This window comes from Polypterus senegalus, chromosome 3 (assembly GCF_016835505.1).
Source record: "Polypterus senegalus isolate Bchr_013 chromosome 3, ASM1683550v1, whole genome shotgun sequence".
Classification (NCBI taxonomy): domain Eukaryota; kingdom Metazoa; phylum Chordata; class Cladistia; order Polypteriformes; family Polypteridae; genus Polypterus; species Polypterus senegalus.
Genome location: NC_053156.1, coordinates 270,736,098 through 270,760,064, shown reverse-complemented (window position 1 = coordinate 270,760,064; position 23,967 = coordinate 270,736,098). Strand labels below are relative to the sequence as shown.

Below are 23,967 nucleotides of genomic sequence, written 5' to 3'. Positions count from 1 at the left end.
CAGTGTACTGGCATTCAGTTCCTACCTTGGGCCCAATGCTACCAGGAAGGACACTGGTCCCCCTCAACCATGTATTAAAATAAGCAGGTTCATTACATATAAATTTACATTTATTAGCTTAGGAGTTGCTTTCATCCAAAAGTGGTCAACGTAATCAAGAAACCATTAATCCGGGGGACTATTTAGAAATAACAGTTACAGAATAAAGTAGTAAAGCTGATCACCACAAGTGAAGAGTGCAGAACAAAATGCAAGCTAGTTACAATTCCTCGGTTATAAAAACCTAACAACTAGTATAAGCAAATCTAAATAAGAGTCCCAAATATACCATCGGATTTCTCAGAAGGCTGGGATGCCACACTGTGGTACTTGGTATCACAAATTACTAATAGATCATTTCAGTCTTCAAAATCTAGCACAAACATGTTTTCTTTCTTAATGCAGATAGAAGAAGTAATTGATGATATCATTAGCTTGGAGTCCAGCTATAATGATGACATCCTCCCGTACTTTGAACCTGTCGTGCAGATGCCAAATACAGTAAGTGCATATGTGAGAAACAATACATGCCCCATTATGCCTTCCTTTTCTTTATTTCAAATCTTGAGAATTTCAAAACTTCTACAAAAGTGGCCTTTTGGGCTTATTGATAATTGTGACTTTTTCTTTTATTTTCCTTTAAAGTAATTACTTTATTTCTATAAAATGTATCACATTTCCTCCATTTTATTAGAGAACCACTAAAACAAACAGTCTTCATTTAGGACAGCTTGTTTATAGTCAGATATGATGTAATTACATTTTTAATGGCATATTGAGTAGCATAATTAAAACATTTGTACTGAACTATTAATTTATAGCGTGAGCTCTAGGCAGTAAAACTAAAATGTGTTTCCCATTTAACCACCCATTTTCTGAATTTGCTTAATATAATGCAGTGTCAAAGGGAACCAAACCCACCCCAGGAGCACTCGGTCAGACCAGAATAGTTTAAACTGAAAAGTTAACTTATCATGCAGTTCTTTGAGGAAACTGGTGGACCTGTAGAAAAAATACACATACATACATAGAATGTGCAACATCCACTCAGATGGTACCCACACTTTGAACTGAACTTTGTGCTGTGAGGTTGCGGTGATAGTTCACCATACCACCCTACTACAATCTTAATTTGTTATTTAAATGCCTCTCAGCCTTTATCTTCTATGTATCATTTCATTCTTTCATCTTTTTTCTGAAACTATAAATCAATTTTCTATCTTGCTTAATAATTTCAGGGCCTGGGTGAGCCACAGAATATGCAGACTGATGTGTAGAGTGGGAATTAATCTTGGGCAGGACCCAGGTCAATTGCAGATTTCACTCACTCACAATCCCAAACTCATTCAATACAGAGTGAATTTTTTTTTGTTCTTTATTTCACCTTATACAATTTCTTGTATTAGGAATTTGTTAGTTTTCGCATACCCCTTGGAGTCAGAGCACAGGGTCAGCCATTGTACAGCGCTCCTGGAGCAACTGAAGGTTAATGGCCCAGCAGAGTAGGATCTCTTTTTTGTAGTGACAGGAATTCGAACCGGCAACCTTTGGGATACCAGCGCAGATCCTTAGCCTCAGAGCCACTACTCTGCCCTAATGTTAACCTAACATACGCACCATTGATATATAGGTGGAAGACTTGAGAATCAAGACAGAAACATGTTAATATAGACTCCTCACAGGCTTAAGCAGTATTCAAACATAGAACTTTTAAGCTGAGTGTCAGCAGTGTTTTCTGTACATGTGACAGTATTACCACTACTACTACTACTACTACTGCTGTTACTACTACTGTGCCAACACTTACTTTTCTAAAATAGCTTTCCCAAGTAGTTGCTGTTATGTGAATTCTACCCCTGGTAGTATTAGACAGGAACTCACTCAGGCCATTTTAAAATCACTATTTACATTAACTTGCATGTCTTTTCATTGTGTAAGTAATTTAAAGTACATGAACAAAACCTACACTGCAAATTGGATAAGGTGTGCATTTCAGACCAAGGCAGTAATTGGGCATGAAATCAAAGTCATGTCTCCTGAAGCAGTGGGGCTGATTCTGTAATCACTGTGACACAGTGCCTCTCCTACATAACATACCAGTTTCAATATTGTAATGTATAAAGCACATTGAGGTAGTGGCCACTGTAAAATGCACACAAATAAATATTGACTAGCTGATTGAATACAAGCACAGAGAATGCATCACTTTATAGTTTTGGCCTCACTTTATATTAGGTGCCCCAAAATAACGCTGTACTTACCAAGTAATTACCTATATAATTACAGAGTAACTATGTGTTATTACCTTATACTTACTGTGTAATACAGTGTAACGCTGTGATTAAGTGCTCAATTGTAATTGTTATTTCACAATTTATATACATACGTATTTGTAAAAAATGTGGAATAACAATTACAATTGTACTTAATTATACCATTACACTATATTACACATAGCAGTAGAGTGTTGTACTGTGTTAGCCATAGATTGATACAGGAGAAAGTAGGGTGAAATGACACCTTTTATTGGCTAACTAAATAGATTATAAATGCAAGCTTTCGAGGCAGCTAACGCCCCTTCATCGGGCAAGGTGTAACAAAGAAACTGAAAAATACTCTAGCTTATATCACTTATAGCACAGTGTATGTACAGGCAATGAGATGAGGTGGGATGCTCACCCCAGCATACTTTGGTATTACTTTTACATATTTTTTTTTTTTTTTTTTATGAGGGCATTTCTTTATTCTTTATAATGATTAATTCCATGTCCTCATGGTTACAGTGCCATGGGTTTGGATTCCAGTTGCTGTCTCTGTGGAGGTGACATGTTGTCCCATATCCCCTACTGCATGGGTTTTTCTCCAAGTACTCAGTTCGCCCTCCCTCACTCCCTCTGACCCCGCAACCCCCACCCCCAAACAGTCTATAAGAAGTGTGTTTTGTTTATTGGTATTGGTATTGGTATGGGTGTGCATGTGTATGTGTGTGATTGAGCCTAGCAAGTTGTCTGGTGATTCTGCCTAGCACCCAGTGTTGCCAGAATAGACAACAAAAGAATAGAACCTAAATATCTTGTGATGCACTTGATTCTAATGGTCCTTAAAAGTTCTGCTATAACTAAGTGTGCACTTATTTTTTCTGACTATGATACTGCATCAACTGATTTTTCTTTTCTAAATCTTGCTGTTGAATCTTCTACTGTCTTCTATTAGGATTTGGTGAAGACTGTATAAGGGAAAATATCTCAGAAATATTAAATTATAAAATCTTGAGGGAATGCTTTCTTATTAAGCACATTGAGACATAAACATTTCATGTATTAGCTCTTGTAGCATTTGAATTTGTGCAGTTTTACGCTAAATAAAAGGACTGTTGAGGGACTAAAAGAGAGGCATTGCCTACTTTGTAAAAGCCTTCCTATTCCATCAGCAGGAATGGTCTAATGCGTGTAAGTCATCGTCTTTGTACAGCGTGTTGGTATTTATACACATCACTATGTGCCTTTATGTTAATCTCAGTGAAATGTGAACTACGCACTGTGTTTCCTTTTGTACTGCAGTGTTTGCTTAGCAGGGCTTTTTTATGGCAGATCTCATCATAGAAATCTTTATAGAAACAGAAAGGGACTGCTAAATTGATGATTGTGTAAATATCTTCCTCCTGGAGCATTTTAGACCATTTTTATAGATATCAGTCTAATGAAATTAACAATACCAATTTATTTCCAGTAAATAAGTTGGCATAGAGACTTCTCACTAGATGACTTGTGACTTTATGGCTGACTTTTTACAAAAAAAACATCTAAACCTGTAAAATACTTAACCTTTTAATGGACAGCTTTCCCTGTGCACAGACGGCAGTCTTGGTACTTTGCTCTTTTGCCAGTGGAGCTTAAATTTAACCATTTTAAATTAACAATTAAACCGCTGTAGATTAGCGTTAAACTTGTTTACGAGGTGCATTTTAAAGGACAATTGACCTAAACCGCAGAACATGAGCTGAAAGTCCAGAGAGGGAAAAGTTCATACTTTTTGTACGTAAAAACAACTGCACTATGAGCTAGTCTGGCTTTGCTTCTTGCGGGTTACTATTGCAGGTGATCACACTGGCAAGGCAAAGCGAACATGAAAGAAAAAGGCAATACATATGCTATTGTGGAGATCATTGATGGGCAGAAAATTCAGCTGGTAAGCACAATGCTTGTGATGAGGGGTACAGAAACATTTGTCCAGTGAGTTTTCTATAATATACTTTCTCAAGTGCTTAAAAAAGATGAAAAGTGAATATTCATTAATATACTGTATGTAAATCTTCAGTAATGTTGAGTGTTTCCTGTAAAGCTGCATTTGCTGTGAAAACTTGCTACAAGAAATAAAGAAGTGTGAGAAGACTGACAGGTGCTTTGGCTTTGTGTGGTGTATTAGGTGAATTACGTCTAATGCAATGGAACATTTACCTTTCTTGTGAAAAAAAATTGTTCTTATGTGCTTTTTTTTAAATAATAAATAAATTGCAAACATAATTCATTCACCTTTATAAATTGTGAATTGGTATATTGTAATGGTTGGTATGGCTGATAGGAATGGCAAGCAGGAAAGATTGGCACAGGGCAGGAAGGAAAACATACAATGGAAGGAAAAACATGTTTCCCTGTGCTAGTGCAAAAAGAAAGGCACTGCCAGGGGGTCTGTATGACCTTATGTGTATTGTATACTCCAAAAAGGATAAGGACGGGAGTACCCAGAAAATAAAGAATGAGGTGTAGCCTGGGCACACATCAAAATATTTCCACGTAAAAGTAAAATAGATTTTAGAGTATGAAGTATGATGATAAATGCCAAAATACTGAACCAGAAATGTATCAGTCTTGCAATTCTTACAACCAATAAGAAAGTAAACGACATCTGCACATGGAATCTGATAATCCTTGCACCTTTTATATCACATTGTTTCAGAGCCTCTTAAAAATAGACTTGTGAAATTCAGGCTCTATAAATGCATCAGCTTTCTGTTAGATAAATAATTAAAATCATTGTAATAAGTTTTCTCTTATTAGATTTCACTGTGTAATATACCTCCGTTTGGTATGACAATCAAAATGAGTTTATTTCATTACAATAGGAAGCTGTCTTGTAAATAGTTCTTAATGCAACTACTAGTGCAAATGTTTCACAAGAAAATGTAAAGGAGGATGCCAGCCTCAGACAATGGCAGGAGGCCAACAGTATGGGAAGAGTCTTTTCACTTCAACAGTCCAGCTCACAAGGTGTGAAGGAATTTAAAAGAAATTATCAAAAGTATAATTATAGCAGCAGTACTTTATTTTGATGCTTTGGAAATATATCCCAAGTATTCATTTATGAATACTGTGTAAATGTAAAGGGTTCATTTCTGTAATCTGTTTTTTTTTTTATTTAAGTCTTTGGAAATTCAACTAATAAAAAAAATCATGGACTATAAACTTTATGTAGTCTAATTTTATATTGGAAAAATATAATATAAACCATATATGAGATTGATTTATAGTAGGTAAAATTTGTATCATTTAACATTTCATACTTATCAGTTATTCAAAATAGATGTTAACTCCTGTGACTAAATAAATAAGTAATCCTAGACTAGAAAAGACACTGACTAAAGAGCAGACCCTGCTGAATTGAATGTGTACATTTTAATTCCTAGCTGTCCATTGTTTTGATTACACTGTATTGTATATAAATTAAATAAATGATAAAATAAAGTCCTTAAGTATCATTTCTGAACAGGAGACACTATTATGTATCCTGCTTCTTCTCCAGCCACAAAAGATTGTAATCTACAATCTGATATTCATACAATGAAAACACCAGAAATATACTTATGGTGGCTTGACAAGACAAAGGAATTAAATTTTCAATAAAAGACAGAAGACTTAATTACTTGATTCGTTACTCAGACTAATATAAATGAGATTGGTGATAAGTATAATATCTGAGCATTGGCAGGCAAGAATCTTTGTTTTAAATTCCGATTAATAAAAATTTAAATTCTCTTAGTATCCTTGTATAGATTAAAGTCTTGCCTCATCGACAGCCCCCTGATTAGAATGATACAGGTTATGTTGTCATCACCAGCAGCTTGAAATTAACTGTGCCTGTTTTACCCATCATCCTTTTTTTTTTACAGAATGTCAGGTCCTCTGCATTTACTGACACTGAAACACTGCAATATTTCAATTAAGGGCTATTGTGGGTAAATTACTAACATACTTTATATGTGCAATTTATTTATTGTTTCTCTTTGGCATTTACTGTGCTGTAAAGGTTAATGCACTGAAGAGTGTGAGGCACAAGGTGGCAGGCTCACTCCATATTTGCTGAGTGAGCTTAGGAGACAATTTATGAATAGCAGAAATGTATAAAACAATAGTATGGCATGTTAAGAGCACTGTGATGTGGTGTTTCATTTGGAAAATGGCATATAAAATTAAGAATAAAATTACTGCATAGTCTTACATCTTATAACTTTTTCACACTTTAAAATCAGAAACTGTAACAGAAACATCATAAAGTGTCACTTTTGAAATAATGCTAAAGTTCTTTTGAAGGCAGTAATTTTTGTAATGTAAATGGTGTTTTGACTTTTAATATGCAAGACTTGTTTATATAATTTTGACTCTTGTTTTGTTTTCACTCAATATATCTAGCTATTGTAACAAAGGATATATTATTAAATCTCCCTACACTTTCAAAAATAAAAATACCACAGTGGTCTTTCAGAACAGTGCCATAGGAGAACCATTTTTGGGTCCATCCACATAAAAGTTCCAGAAAAGAACTAGACTTGGTGTTTTTTGAGAAGAATTTAATTTATAGGACTGGCAAGCTTCGTTAGGCTGAATGGCGTGTTCTTGTCTAGATTGTTTTAATGTTCTAAGAACCTTTATTTCTTTTAATCTGTAACAGGCTCCATACAGTCAATAACTATGAATAGATAGTAACAGATTTGTGAAATATGAATGGGCTCCTGATTTTAAAAGAACTCTTGCTGAATACAATAACACAGGCTAAGTTTAGGTTTTCTTAAACTGGTAGTAGTGTGCTAGGTATAGCCTATCAAGCATTAAAGATTTCACTTTTTTCCAACATACCAGAAAGTTTTTCAAAGCAGGAAAAACCAACTTCATATGCAAAGAACCCTTCCCTAAGTGAAATGGTGCTTTGTCAAGCAATAATTCTATGAAGAACCACACAACCCAAGAAGAAGAACCATACAATGCCATTAAAGAACCAGTATTTGTAAGAGTGTATCTGCACGTTTGTGTTGTAGTGCCATGCCTTAAGTTTATATTCTGCAGATCAGGAGCCCCTGGGAGTAACATTAAGATTCAGAAATGCGAGAAAGGAAAGGACATCAGTTTAATGTTCTGACCATTTAGAAAGACAGGTGAATAAGGGCAGTGGTCAGTTTGCATGTCAGAAAAGTGTCTCCTTCTCAATTACCAGTAACTCCCTAGGCAGTCCGTAAATAAAGTACTATATTTCTTATTTACCCATAAAAACTGGAAAGGCATGAGGTAAGGGAGTCACTGAACATGTAAAAACTATCATTAACCCAGAATGACACTGGAGTTGTCAGAATACAGCTAATTACTGTTAAATAGTTTAATGTTTACCAAGATGAAATCATCAACAGGCAGGTGTACTATAAAATAAATTGGACATCCTCTGCAACCACAAAGTGGAATACGCAGGTCTAAAAATACATAAAATCATACATTACCAGACAGTGGCCACATCAATAAATAGCTTAGAAAAAACATTATAAGAGGTGGTTATCATTACCTAATAGCTTATAGTGTGTGTGAGCCTGGATGAAGGAGTTAGTAGTAAGCAGCACACTTAATATATGACAATAAATAACCATTTTATTACCTAATAGCATATTAGCATATGTTTAAGACAAACTAATTTATATAATATAACACATAGTGTTCACTTCCCAAAAAGAAAATCCCAAGAGGGAGACGTTCAACAAACATAAACAGCATTTGATATAGTAATGGATCCAGCAGTCTAGGTTCGGAACCAACAGTCCAGTTGTAGTCTTTATGGAATTTGTACATTCTTCCCATGCCTTTGTGGGGTTTCTCCCACGTGCTCAAAGATGTGTAGATTAGATTAACTTTTAGCTCGGTGTATGTGGCTGCAAATGAAGCCCATGATGGTCTGGTGCTCTGTCTGCATATATTTCCACATTCTGTTCAGTGCTGCCAGAGTAATCCTCAGCAGCCTGTGATACTGAATTCAATTGAACATATGTGAAATTATATGTCTGTATGAACAGTCTTCTGTAATATCTCTTGTAACGTGAGTTACTTTTTCCATGTATGCAGGCTCACAGCTGCAAAATGTGGATTTGAATTCTTAAATCTTTTCTCCTTTCATCACCTTGAGTTTTCTCTGGGTACTTCAGAATCCTCATTCATCTTTCCAAAATGTTTAATTAATTGGTAATTCAAAATTGCCCCAGTGCAGAGTGTGCATTAGCATATCCTGCTATACACTGGTACTCCATGTCAGGTTGGGTCTTGTGTTATGCCCCAAGTTCCCAGGATAAGTTCTGGGATGCCATGAGCTCATGGTGGAAAAGACCAATTCACAAGATAGATTAATGTACAGTATTATCTGTGGGTAATAATGACACCATCACCTAACAAAAGATGCAATGTAAAAGTATTTAATGAAAATGTTTCACATGAAGAATAATGTTGTTTTGCTTTTTCATTAAATCAATGAAGGTTTTAATGGAAAGCATAATCTGTTCAAAGGTGAATGTGCCAACTTTTAACAGACAAATAAAACTGCTACTGTCAAACATTCTTTAAGTATAGGCCATATTTTTACAGATGTAAAACTTCACTTTTTCTTCACATCACAAAGCAGAATAAAGCTCACCAACAGCGTAAATAAATTGCGGCAGAATGCTGAAGATGTTTGCTGCCTACTAGAACTCTATTGCAGGAAATGCTATCAATAGGATTTGGGATTGACATTTATCCTCATATCAGTATTTCTTATCAGAAGTTGAGATAAAAGTAAGATAAGTAACGTGGAACTGTATGTATTGATACAGCAAATAACCTGATGAACTCAAAAGTATTTTGTTTATATCCCTTGATTTAGCAGTGTGTTTAATCTCTGACAACAACACAGCCACTATATATCATTTTATGGGACCATTTTGTTTCCTATACTGCATTTTCAATGAAGGGTAATATGTAAAGACTGGGCGGTTTACATTCATGTGTCTCTTGCTTCATTTTAATTGGGGTATATATATATTACATGTGAGCCACTGTTCATTAAATGCTGCTATTGTTTTTAAAGTTTACCATAGCTGTCTTTATTTTAAAAGTTCATTTGTGTGATCTGTTGTGTGTCAGTTCTGCTGTGCATGATGTGCATTGCTGTATTTATTTAAACACATTGAAACTCTTGCTCCTAATTCTGATTATTATGGTTCTTTAGACTTAAACATTAAATATTGTACCATAATTTAGGCAAGTCTAATAACCATAACCCACCACCATACGACACTGCTGTGGGTGTTAAGTGCCTCGTCCTTGTATGTGTAATTATTTTAACATTTTTTACTATTTCTTTCTTTCCTTTTTCCCCAGCTACCTCTGTCCAGCAGCCATTTAGATGTTTATAACAGGCAGAGTTTGACAGGTCCCACCATTGGTATGACCAGCAATTCATGCCCTGCAAATATTGCCATCAAAAGAGAGATTTCAGGTGAGCATCAACCAAACCGGAAGCTTTATCGATGTTAACTTACCATAATGGCTGTATGGGAGTATTTAATTATCAATAAATGAAATAAAATGTTACTATTTATCAGTAATAAAAGTGAAATTAAATGTAATTATACACAGTTATCCACCTATCCAAGCTTAATTTAACTGAATATGAATTATGAATAAATAATAAAATAAATAGTTTATATACCATATGTAGCCCTTCACCTTCTGAGCTCATGGTTTCTGTTTTATCCAGGAGTCAGGGTGGATGTTCTTTTTGTAATATAAACATGAAGCTAGAGCCCCTTATAACAATCCCTGGTGTCTTTGCACCTCATGCTATTAGTTTTCCAAGGAAAGCCATTTCTCCAGGACAGTCCTGTCACTGCCTGCCCCACCTCCCCAGCCAGGTACTGTTTGCTGCACCTTATTAGGCTCCTTTATGTACTTAGAAACAAATATCATTTGGAATCTGACATGCTGTGAGAAGCAAGGTTTTCCTATTGCTATACTGAAACAAAGACAAAGAAAATAATAGATACTCATCTAATAACTTTGCTGATAGTTATTTGTTTCTTTAAGATGCAGAGGCGCGAGCTCTGGCCAAGGAGAGACAGAAGAAAGACAATCATAACCTTAGTAAGTGTTTTTTTTTTTATTGGTTGGAAGAGGTGTAAAGTGCAGTAATAAGAGGAGGATAACAAAGTCATTCAAACCTTTTTTTTTAAATGTTTAACTGAAAATATACAATAATCTGGTATATCGTTAACCCGCCTGGTTTTGCAACTGCTGCAAATAAGAATTCCTTTGTAACAATGGAAAACAACTTGAACCTTATTTAGTATATGGCATTGTATAACTAGCTAACCCAATTCTCATATAGTTTGACAGGAAGATGTTATCAGCAACTGTGATATCCGTGTAATTATGTTTTAAAATGGTGAAATTATGTAATATTACCTGGAAAAATGCAAGGCATGCAGAAATATAAAACTCTTAAACTTTTAACAGTTTGAGCACAACACTCATTTACCTTCATCTGCAACTCTGAATGTGGGTTTGAGAGTGTTATGTTATATACAATTGTACAGATATAACATGATATATAGCTTATATAAGCAACTATAATATAACATCTTTTAAATATCATAATTATATACAGGTATATTTATAGCACTGCAGAAAAATCAGGCTACACAAGGGAATATTTTTAGAGCTCATTGTTTCTTTCTGTTTAGTCAAATGTTATGTACTGTTTTAACAAGCAAATAAACAACTACTACCCAGATAACAAGCTCTGAAAAATAGCATTACACTAATGCATTTTGTGGCAGGCATATATTTTATGAAAACAAAAGATGGCACCTGGGTCATGCTTAACAATCCTAAATCAGGGGTCTACAGAGTTGGTCCTGGAGGGCCATAGTGACTGCAGATTTTTGTTCCACCTCATTTCCTTTTGAAACATTTTTATGATTCATTTTAGTTGTCTTTCTTGTTACGATTCTCGCTACTTTGAATTCCATAGTGTAGTCTCCAACGGCTGCATTCACTGTTTTTAATTGCTCATTATTCACAATAGGATGCAGTTGTTCATTTACCTACTCAGTGTATTCATTTAATAATATATTTAGAAGGAAGCTAAAGAGAAAAAAGTGAAGACCTGAAAATTACTCACTCACTTCAAGCTGCCAATCTTTTGGATGATAGTTCTGGAAAGGAAAAATCTACAATATTAAGAATGGGCTGAGATAGCAGAATGAAAAGAAACCATAAAAATAAATAAGATCAGTTACTGGCAAGGATTTAATTCTAATTAAGCAACTGGGTTGGAAAAAAAACCTGCAGCCACTATGGGCCCTCCAGGACCAACCTTTCATACCCCTGGTCTAAGGGTTCAACAGGGACAAGACCAACCAAAAGTTTCACTAGTGATCAGAGAACGTCTTTCCATGGCAGCGTGATAAGGCAGGTTCTACTTGAGGTTACCACAAACAGAACTCAGAGTGGTAGATGGCAGCAAATGGGTCATATGTGAGACAAGTGAGTTGGAAAGCTAACACAGAAACCTGTCCTGTCAGTGCTGGTGGTCTTGGTGGCAGCCCTTAGACATAATAGACCTTCCCCAAACTCCAAGGAGTAAAATATTCTTGTGGCTATTATTACCTAACAAAGTTCAAGTAGAACAAAAGAAGAAGTGAAATAAATTTGAAAACTCCTGTATAAGTAATTCATTTAAAATATACTGCTGTGACAAAGCAAAAACATGAATACCAGAAAATGAATACTACAGTATTTTACATCTTTATAGTTAAGTGAAAGTAATTTTTTTACTTACTATAGGTTTGTTGGTGCACTTTTATGCCAAAGTGTAAAAGATTTTTTAAAAATCATCTTCATTGTCTGTAATATTGAAAGCAAAATGGTTGTGTAGTGAGCTGAGCAGTCCTTACTGTCCATTCCAATGAAAATCATTTGAAAGTCACCAGATTGTCCTTGTCTTTGGTTTCTGGCTAAGTGATTTCTTCACCCCTGTGACATTTTCTTGTGGCCTGAGACTTACACCAGTGTTTCATATCATTGACACATCACCTTTTCATTTATACAGTTGAAAGAAGGAGGAGGTTTAATATCAATGATCGCATAAAGGAACTTGGAACCATGATCCCAAAGACTAATGACATGTAAGTTCTTGTTTCATTTAGTTCATGACTAAATAATCTACTTGTTTCCTTGTTACACTGATGCACTTCCAGAATGATTGTGCATTTTACATTTTGTAAAATATCTAAAAAATAACTGTAAGCCCTATAACTGTTTGCTCACCATCGTTACAGCATTCAATATTTCTGCTTTTCACTTAATGCTGTCAATTTGTTTGTGGCTCTTATTTATCTCATCTAATAGAAGCAAATTTTGAAACCTGAAGAAGCACACTGCAAAAATGCATTCAGTTTTATGTTATGACAAAACCATAGTATCAGCTAGGAATGTGTCTTTAGTGTGTACAATATTCTTTCTTACATTTCAGATTAGGAATTGTGCATATAATTAATAAGAACAATTTATCATCTCATCTCATCTTCCCATGCGCTTTTCCTGGCAAGGGTCGTGGTAGAACAATTTATGTTCTCCAAATGTATTTCATTAGAGTTCTGAGGTTTCGCCACTAAGCTTTTTAATTAGATAGATGTAGCACCTCATTCCCGTACAAAAAACTTCCAACCAATGTAGCTGGCTAAATTCATTCAAGTTCTTGTTTCTGAATTGAAATGTAGACATAAAAGGCTGAAAGGACACTGTTTAGTTTTGTTTCCATTCCTTTAACACCTTTCCAGCGATTTTAATTAGAAAATGTATTTGAAAAACAAAAACTGTACATCAGATTACTATAGTAGTTTTATGTGTGAGCCCCTTGTCAGCAGAGAAACCACATAAGACTTCTGCAGCATAGACTGGTGGATTATTAAAGTAATGCACTTTTGTCAGTAAATATATAGCAAAGAAAAGCATATACCTATTAAAAATGTAGGAAACGCATAGCTTTCTCAATATCGTCCCAAACCACTAGTGGTATAAAAGAATGTGGCTAAGCAAATGGGGCTTAATTCAGGCAGAGCTTTTTACTTTCTTCTATTAATGTTAGAACATTTGGAAGTGGATTATATCATTTAGCTTTAGTCTTCATCCATTCACACTTTTGTTCAAAAAAGGTTTCCAGAGTAGGGATGAGTTCAGAAGCAGTTCGTAGAAATTGCTTAACTGACTACTGTCCTCAAACACCAAATCAAAAAATGAAACGTTAGGTGTTTTCATCATCCCTGGGACATGAAGTCAAAGTTGATTAAATCTTTTCTTGCAAAATGCAGGTAGAGCTGATTTAGGAAGGTGAGGTATGTCATGTCAACATTTTTCAGTAAAAAGAGGTGTGACAGCATATAAATACACTATTATCACACTGTTTCTGTCCTTTGATCAATTTTGGTGAGGATTATCTTGAAAACATTTTGCAGGTGAACTCCCTTCATATGACTATTTCTGGCTGGCAGTGAACTAAAAAAAGTCATGTGGTTAATAAAATAGTACATAAATTTAAAATGTAATGTACAGGCCAGTTATTGATGATTTATCAGTAACTTATCCCAGTTATAAGGGAAAATAATAAATGATGCAAATCAGTTTTAAAGCAAGTGGCTAGTGTTAATTAGATGAATAGTGTTCTTTGTTCTGAAAAGCTTTTAAGGTAATACCATAATGTCATACGTATCATTTGTTACACATAATGCTTTTGCTTGTTTTGGGGTGTGTATATTATGTACTTTTCATTTTTAAAGCCTGTTCCACAAATGGTTCGATAATTAAAAGTAGATTTTTGTTACTGTTGGATTTTATTCACGCAAGACCATCTTGAGCATGTGATCCTGTTTGTCATGCTTTTGACATCACTGGATGTGACGTTATGAATTGCTAGCTATTATGTATCTCTTTATTCTCCATTGGATACTACATTTTTTCAACCTTTAGTGGTAACTAGTTTATTATTCAAGTAGGCCCTAGTAATTGGATTGATATTTTGGTTATGACTTGTTTCTAAATTAGACGTTTGCTTTCATTTTGTTTCTTGGCACTGGTCATTCATTCGTGATTGTCTTTGTGGGTTTGAAACATTGCTGCCAATACTGACCTCATCTTTTGACTTCATTTTCATCTCTTGGATACTTTGCTCACAATAATACGGTGTTTGTGTGTGTTTCTGAGAGTGAGAACAAGTAAAAATGCTTCATAGAATGTGTAACATAACTTGATCAAGTGTAGTATAGGGAATCCATTCCCAGGAATCCCTGGTTCCCGGGGATGACACAGTGCACGGGCATCTCACATGTGAATGGTTTTATAACGACCGGTATTTATTTTTAATAAAATTACTGCAATATGTTGACACCAATAAAAGACTAACCTTATCTACAAGCAGTTCATGCTGTCATATAAGTACATGTATCTAGTTCAGGAGGGCCCACACTTTTTCGGCTTACTTTTCAAATGACCAGTTTGAAATGATCTACCTACATTAAAAATGCTATATATATATATACTAGCAGAATACCCGCGCTTCGCAGCGGAGAAGTAGTGTGTTAAAGAAGTTATGAAAAAGAAAAGCAAACATTTTAAAAATAACGTAAGATGATTGTTAATGTAATTGTTTTGTCATTGATATGAGTGTTGTTGTCATATCTATCTATTTATATTATATATATATATATATATAGTAAAATACCTACGATTGGCAGCGGAGAAGTAAAAAGAAAAGGAAACATTTTAATAATAGCGTAACATGATTGACAATGTAATTGTTTTGTCATTGTCATGAGTGTTGCTGGCATATATATATATATATATATATATATATATATATATATATATATATATATATATACACACACACAGACACATATATAAACATATATATACATATAAACATATATAAATATATATATATATACACATATATATATACAGTATATACAACATATACATATCTACATATATACTGTATATACACATATATACAAATCTACATATATATATATATAGGGTGGGACTCGATTAAAAAATTAATCCAATTAATTAGAGGCTGTGTAAGAATTAATCTTGATTAATGTATGTAATCGCACATGTAAATTTGCCCCAAATGCAAATGTTTTTTTTTAATTTAAAACGGTTTTAGTGGGCGACAGAATCAAATAATAGACATGGACATGAATATTGTAAACTGAAGCTGTTTTAATTTCTGAAAAAAAAGCTTTTAAACTGCATTTGAATTCAAAACAGAAACAAAAATATCATCCCTGGTTAAAATTGGGCAGACTTAAAAATAAAGTGGTAGTTTAAGTACTTTAAGTACATGTTCAGAATAGTATTGTCTTTAAATAATAATAACCAAAATTTCAACATAAAGTGCAGTTTTCTTCTTAAAAAAATAAGTCAGAAACATAAAAGGTAATTTGACCAGCTTACTCTTTAAACTCTGAGTAACATTAGCCAAAATTATTTTGTACATTAGGCTAAAACAGTGTGATCATTGAACATTTTGTAATTAGATGTATTTAGAATTACTAACGGTCACGGAAGTCCAATGATCCCCAGTAAGAGCCACAAAGTCCGCTTTCTGTAATGCATCTAATTTTGCTTGCTTTTCAGTGTGCACAAAACCATGCTTTTATCAAGGCTTACTCGGGTAGTCGAAATGATCAGTCGTAGGAGCGCTTTATTCCGACTCTAACATTTTTGTAGCTGTGATGTGTGCATCAGTGTAATGGATGTACCAGGAAATCATGCATTGACAAAAGTTCCGTTTGCTTGGAATTGAAAGTGTGATTAAATCGTTATTTTTAGCGCGTTATGGAGTACATGCATCGAAGCTTCTCAGCTGTGCTTGTGCTAAGAAAGGGAAAATTTTAAAAATAGCGTAACATGATTCTGCGTTAACCTAATATTTTTCATACGTCCCAAACCAAGGAGATCGAAGGTAAAATGAATCGGGTAGCGCATACATACAGTACATCCCCTCTCGGGAATCGAACCTCGAATGTTGGCATTAGAGAAGACTCTACAATTGCGCCACAGCGTGTGGCTTGTCTATGCTAAAGTATGTATTGTAGATCGGGGTATATATATACATTTATATATATACCCGTGTACGCAGTGGAGAAGTAGAAGTTATGAAAAAGAAAAGGGAACATTTTAAAAATAACGTAACATGATTGTCAATATACAGTAATTGTTTTGTGAGTGTTATTGAATGTTGCTGTCATCAAGGATTTGATTATCATTATTTCTTTCAATCAGGCTCGTATTTGTAGGATGTGTTCAAGTTACATTCCGTGTTTGTCAATCGTTGTAAAGATAAGAGGTTTCATTCATCGATTAGTTCCTTACTGCATCAATAAACAGCTCGTCTTCCTTTTTATCTGTGATGTGACAAACTGCATGCACGGGTTTTTTTTACACTGTCTTCCTTTAGCAGGACATTCACTTTTTCCACCGTGTGCTTTGTTTCGCAGTAGCTGCACTTATGAATATGATTCTATGTATAAGGCGCTTCATATTTTTTGCTGCCTTCTCAATTGTGTAATTCGGTTTTGTTCAGCACTCTTTGGAACTGTTGCTTTTGTCTGCGCATTGCGTCAGTTCACGTGAGCCGCTTGGTGTTCTTGCATCAAAGGTTCCCAGCTGTACTGGTGCCATCTCGTGTAATGTCAGCTAAGACCCGGCACTTAAAAGTTTCTCTCGCAGTTTCAATGAGTTTGTGCCAAACACCACCCTGACCATCTCATCTTCCTCTGCATAAGCACAGTCCTTCACCCGTGAACATTTACGGCAGTGTTTGTATTGGATTGCCGCTGATGGGCGGCCTTATATGGGCAGGCACTAAATTACAAACGCTAGTGGCAGCCTGTCTATGAACTTAATTTAATATAAACTTACGGTTCACGCCGTGCTTTGTTTCCGCAGTAGCTGTACTTATGAATATGCTTGTATGCATCATTTGCTTCATAATGTTTTTCTGCCTTCTCAATTGTGAAATGGCGTTTTGTGCTCATCGCTGTTTGGAGTTCTTCCTTGTTCTCTACGTACTTACGTAGGAGGCGTGATGATGTCACACGAAACTCCGCCCCACGCCATCTCAACTCAAGACTCCATTACATTATATGGGGAAAAATAGCTTCCAGTTATGACCCTTATGTGTAGAATTTCGAAATGAAACCTGCCCAACTTTTGTAAGTAAGATGTAAGGAATAAGCCTGCCAAATTTCAGCCTTCTACCTACACGGGAAGTTGGAGAATTAGTGATGAGTGAGTGAGTGAGTGAGGGCTTTGCCTTTTATTAGTATAGATATACAGGGTATATATATATATACAGGGTATATATATATATATATAGCATAGTTTTACAGCCAAATAATGCAAAGAGTATGCGACACGTGTTTCGCCCTAATTCTGGGCTCATCAGGCGTACACACTCACTGCACCCCCTCTCGTGGATCGAACCTCAGACGTCAGCGTCGAAGCCTCTTTACGTTGCACCATGGCGTGTGGTTTGTTTATTTGACAGCATGTAGATCGGGCTAATTACATTCATGGCATTTGTAGTCTGAATCGCAATCTGATTGTATGGGTGTATGTGGGATGACCAGTGTGTTAGAAGAAAAGAGATCTCAGACTGGCCACCCTGTATGTCAATCAAGTGGCAAATGCCATAGGGAGGATATATAGACTAACGTTTAAAAAAAATTTTTTTAATGCAACGCGATCTACCGGTCAATCGTGATCAACGTATTGGGCACCCCTGATCTAGTTAGTTGCAGTAATAAGAGCATAGAAAGCACAATGTGTCCAGTGTGCGGTCGTCCAAGCGAGAGCGCATATTCGTGCAGAGTAAGCCAGCCACTGAGAAAGCACGCTCTGCCTCCACTGAAGTAGTCGGCACAGTCATCAGATACTGATGCACTTGTTCTAAACAGCGCCTACGCTTGCCGTTGCTCTGAAACACCGCGATTTCAGCTTTTACTGATGCATCCAGTTTCTTGTCATCATTCTGTGATGGCAAGTTTCTTGGCACAGATAATGCGGATGCAACAGACTGACGCATTGCAATTTCAAGTTGCTGTTCAAAGCTGTTGTCTGAAAGACGTCAATTAAGTCTGCCCCATCCCAGCATTCGTGAGCTACAGAGTGCAGGCTCCTCCCAGTCCACTGTGCTCAGTCTTGGTTGGAGCCGGGAGACTGACTGCTGCTGGTCTGTTGTTGACTGAATTAATGAGCAACACACTACACCGTGGGCCAAAAAACTGTGCCACTTAATTATTTTCAACTATAACTCTGTTATTTCTTGATCGATTTTTACACTTTTACATGCTATATATACTGTACGAGTTTGGCCACCGGGAATGCGAGAATGAAAAATGTCCGGGAATCCCAAGTGTAGAAGCTTTCATTTCACATTCAAATGACATAATAGTGGTTCCTTCTTTTTACAGGGATGTACGCTGGAACAAAGGCACGATTCTTAAGGCATCAGTGGACTACATAAAAAAAATGCAGAAAGACATGCAGAGATCCCGGGAGGTGGAGAACAATTTCAGGAAACTGGAAGTGACTAACAAACAGCTCTGGCTAAGAGTTCAGGTAAGCAACCGTATTACTCCATAGGATAAAGCAAAAAATTTGTAGTAAAGGTTACCCATCATTGTGTGAAGACAAAACAAGATAAGCACACTTTACACAGACAAAAACAATCTTTGGAATTTGACTAACTGTACTTTCTTTCAACTTGTTCAGGAGTTGGAGATGCAAGCCCGAGTTCATGGCCTTCCCTCCAGCTCCCCACTGGCAGGCGGTGAAGCAGGGATGTTGAATCCTTTTGTCAACCAGGAGATAGCACCCGAAGAGAAGCCAATGGTTAGTTCACTCCAGCAGCAAGCACATGCAATGGTATCACAACAGCAACCTGTCATTGAACAGCCTTCCTACCCAAGTGGGGCCCAGACTTTTGACTTCAATCCATCACTAGGGCTGGGTGAACACCCTACCAGCTACCAGGAAGCTTTGCCGCACCTTACTGACCTGTCATTTGCATCTTCCGAAAAAAGGAATATTGACTTTATGCTTTTGGAGGATTCTTTGTCCCCTCTTGGTGTGGACCCTCTACTTTCTGCCATGTCCCCTGAGGCCTCAGTGGATAGCAGTCGAAGAAGCAGCTTCAGCATGGAAGATTCTGATATCCTGTGATATTCTTGAAAGATAACATATCAACCACATATATACCACCCCCCTGTTTGCATGGCACCATTTGGACCACAAAAAGTGATCTGTGGAATGTTTTATCAGGTTATTATCAAGGTTAGGGCTGTGATGGGCAGGAATAGACATTCATAAAAGACCTCCTGCAGAACTTAAATCAACACGCTGATGAGCATATGAAGGAGCCCAGGCAGGACAAGGATATGCTACCTGGGGATCAAAACGGAGCAGCATTGCATCCTCTGAGGGCAATGTGTTAAACTTATAAAAAAATATGACTCTGTATATATGTTTGTGTGCATGTGCTTGTCAATGTGTGCACATGTACAGACATACACACAAACACATGCAGTGAACAATCTGAATAATATAAAATCTCTGTTTTGAATTAACAATGGATTTACACCGGCCTGAGAGAAACCCACAAAATTACTAAAAGAGTGCTTTTAACAGTGAGGGCCTGCACAGGGCAATGTCGTAAAGCAAACAAAAAAAAGAGGAAGTGATGAAATGGTGTCAAAGACCATAGGTTTAAAAAATTAAAATTATTATGGATATAATATTTCTGTATTTTGCAAGCACTGGAATTCTCTTGTTATTGTTGTTATTTTTTTTTTTTTCTTAAATGAAAAATGCAAATGTGAATACTGCTATTGGGTTATTTAAAGAAAAGAAACAAAAGTTACGTATTGACCAGAATAGGTTTGTTTGCTACAGATTTTTTGAACAGGCCATAGGTTTTTCATTGACGGCTTAGTAAAAGACACTGCTTTGGTCACCAAAACCTCATTTTTACTTTTTTTTTTTTTTTTTGTAACTGAATGCAAATTGTTGTTTTTGAAATCATTTATTTAAATAATTCATTAAGATGTGAATGCCATTTGAATTTTCCAATGAGAGAACCACTGTGGGCATTGCTAATACTACAAGCACAAGGAATCTCCCAAATATTCCCAGCCTTGTATTACATGCATCAGTGTTTTGTCTTTCATCACAGGAATGTTTTTTTATGCTTACCACTAGATGCCAGTGAATGTTTTATGTTTGTTGATGATCCCTGCCAGGGATAATAACTTTAGTGGATTATGTTGGTAATGGGCACTTCACTTGAACAAAGCTCAAAATGAGTTGCGCACAGCTGTCCATAGTTTGCAGATATGTAGACTTTATTTAGGATATGCTTGATTTTTTTAATGTGATTTCATAATGTGCATTAATATATTAATGACTAGCAGTCCTGTGAGATTTTTAATCTTCTCTATTTTGTATAGTCTGTGGTATTTCATGGTACTGTTCACTTTCACGTCTCTCAGTCTTCTTTAACCCTGCATGCTGGATGCCCAAATAAGCGACAGCAGAACTCGGTATGAACAATCTAATACCCTCATATTCTCTTATCAGTTGTTTGTTTAACAACTCACACACACATACACATTTATCTGTTCCAAGTCTGGAATAAGCCAAAGATCTTTGTGATGTAATAAACAGTCTATAGTGCTATATCTATCCTACTTCTTACCTAAAAGTTCTATCAGCATGGTAAATTATTAGCATGAAAGGTTTAGTTTTCCTGTTATACATTCTTCTTATCAAATGCCAGTGAGTTTGGCCACTTTTTAATAGCAATCACAAGGCATATATCATTCACAGAAGAGGAAAATACAACTGAAGGATTCAGGCATCTTTCACAAGGATTAAGGAGAGTTTAGCTGACTCCTTTTATCATTTTTCTAAATCTGTGTGGGTTAGTGTTTGGCCTAAACTGAGTATGAGTGTGAATTTATGACTGAGTGGATCTTGTAATGGACTGGTACTGTGTATAATGCTGGTTCCTGACTTGCCACCCTAACCTAGCAGTAACCTGATTTAAGTGGGGTTGGGAATTGTATTCAATAGAGGTACAGCTCATACTTGAAACTATATTTACATGTATTTGCTTAGGAAACACTTTTATCTAAAGTGACTTACAAAAGTAGTCAACATAATTGAATAAATGTCAGCCCTGAGGGGCCGTTTGTGAACATGTGTTACAGGACAAGGTTACAAAAGTGACCATCACAAGTGAACAAAATGCAAGCTAGTTACACTGCACTGGTCCAAAAAACCTAACAGCCATTATTATTTAGACAGAAATTCATCAAACAAGAGAGACTTCAAGCACTTCTTGAACATATTGAAGGAGTCAGGATTTTGAATGGAGGTGGACAGCTTGTTGCACAAGCTAGGAACTATACATGAATAGAGTCTAGGTTGAAATTTGACACCACACAGAGCCGGCCTCAGCAGACACAATTCACTAGCAGACCTGAGTGGATGAGAAGGAGCATAGGATCTCACAAGTGTCTCTTTATGTGGAGGTGCTGACCCACTTTGTAGGAAAGCATGAAGGATCAGAAATTAACACATTCTGCTGCTGTGTTCAGTGCTAATGTACTGATCTGAAAAGAGGGATGACACCAATACATGTCAGACAGGGGAGATATTAAAACAAGAAAAACATGCTTCAAAAGAAAGGCCATAATAAATTTAGTTTAAAAAGTTATCACTCCTTTATATTCATATATAGATGATACAAGGCCATTAAACAATTCAGTTGTGTTACAGTTCTTCGGTAGTGTTTTTTTGACAATTGTATATCCTCCTTTGGTGGTGTTTAAGGCAATTCTCTTTGGCATAGCTTTGATGCAGTGTGATCCGTGTGTCCATTTCAGCAGGCTAATGACTCAATGAGGCTGTGACAGCTTTCATACGCTCATTCTAAAATCAGCTACTGTATAAACACTTCCTACTGATCAACACTATACATGGATTAGGTGGCTCTACCAGTTTAGCAGATTCATTGAGCTATTTGCCTGTTACTCTGGCCAATTCTGTCCACCAGTATAGCAGATCCTTTGATTATCTGCCACAACATTATGCAACTCTCTTCTATCAAAATGGATTAGTGCACCTACCCCAATCAATAAATTGTTTAAGGCTCCTTTTTATAGTCCTCATATTGTAACAGCTGCCAGGCAAAAGTCTTCAACATTTAGCAAGTCTTATTTATTCACTGAAATACAGTATGCTGCACAAATGTATATGTGGATGTTATACATACACAGATCAGCCACAAGTTAAATGCCTAACATTAACATGCCTAATACTGAGTAGATCCCCTCATTCTACCAAAACAGCTCCAACCCATCAAGGCATGGGATCCACAAGAACTCTATAGCTGTCCTTTGGTATCTGGCACTTGTTTTTCTAGCACGTCCCACAGATGCTCGATAGGACTGAGATCTGGTAAATATGGAGGCCAAGTCAACACCTTGAACTCTTTGTCATGTTACTTAAACCATTCCTGAACAATATTCACATTGTGGCAGACTCCCTATCCTGCTGAAAATAGACCATTGCCATTAAGGGGTGTATGTGGTGTGCAGCAGTTTTTAGGTGGTACGTGTCAAAGTAACAACATGAAAGCCAGGATCCAAGGTTTCCCAGCAGAACACTGCCCAAAACAGTCCCTCTGCCAGCTTGCCTTCTTCCCATAGTGCATTCTGCTGCTAACTCTTCCCCAGGTAAACAATATACAGGCCCTCAGCTGTCCAAATGATCTAAAAGAAAATGTGATTCACCAGACCATTGCTCCATGGCCCAGTTCTGACACTCACATGCCCATTGTAGGTGCTTTCAGAGGTAAATAGGGGTCAGCATGGGCACTCTGACTGGTCTGCGACTATGCAGCAAGCTGCAATGCACTGTGAGGTTTGACACCTTTCTTTCATGGCAACCATTACGTTTTCAGCAGTTTGTGTTACACTAGCTCATCTGTGGGATTGGACCAGATGGCCTAGCCTTTGCTCCCCATGAGCCTTGGGCACCCATGCCCTTGTCGCTGGTTGCCCTTCCTTGGATCATTTTTGGTATAGGTACTAAGCACTGCATGCCAGGAACACCCCGGGAGACCTGCAGTTTTGGAGATGCTGTGACCCAGTTATCTAGCCATCACAATTTGGTGCCTCAGAAGCACTCAGATTCTTACACTATTATTCACTTCACCTGCCAGTGGTCATAATGTTGTGGTTGATCAGTGTAGGTCACAGTATTACCTTGATCACTAGTGCTTTTTCAACTTTTGTTTCAGGAATATCACATTCTATGTTATTCTTTGTTACAGTATTTCCATTTGGGTTTTGCTCTATCCTATTTTATTCCTGGCTTTGCCTGTGGATGGACAGATATTACATATAAGCCTTCTTTCCAAGATATTATGGTGTAAACCCATCCAACTTTGACACATTTTACATACCATTTTGTGATGAGTGGATTTTCAAATGTGTGATTTAAAACTGGGTGT

The 23,967-nt window shown here is 36.4% G+C and overlaps 1 protein-coding gene across 5 annotated transcripts in view; it reads left to right on the top strand.

Moving 5' to 3' along the window:
- tfeb (transcription factor EB) overlaps positions 1–20,187 on the top strand; it is a 92,223-nt gene extending 72,036 nt beyond the window's left edge. For 3 of the 5 annotated variants that reach the window (XM_039749170.1, XM_039749172.1, XM_039749173.1), the window contains exons 4-9: positions 445–540; positions 9,702–9,819; positions 10,407–10,463; positions 12,433–12,508; positions 18,863–19,010; positions 19,164–20,187. In XM_039749170.1, coding sequence (XP_039605104.1) covers positions 445–540; positions 9,702–9,819; positions 10,407–10,463; positions 12,433–12,508; positions 18,863–19,010; positions 19,164–19,613 — 945 coding nt within the window. In that variant the 3' untranslated portion in view covers positions 19,614–20,187. The remainder of the gene's footprint in view (positions 1–444; positions 541–9,701; positions 9,820–10,406; positions 10,464–12,432; positions 12,509–18,862; positions 19,011–19,163) is intronic. The other 2 variants (XM_039749174.1, XM_039749175.1) reach the window with 2 other exon arrangements.
- Positions 20,188–23,967: the final 3,780 nt, after the last annotated feature.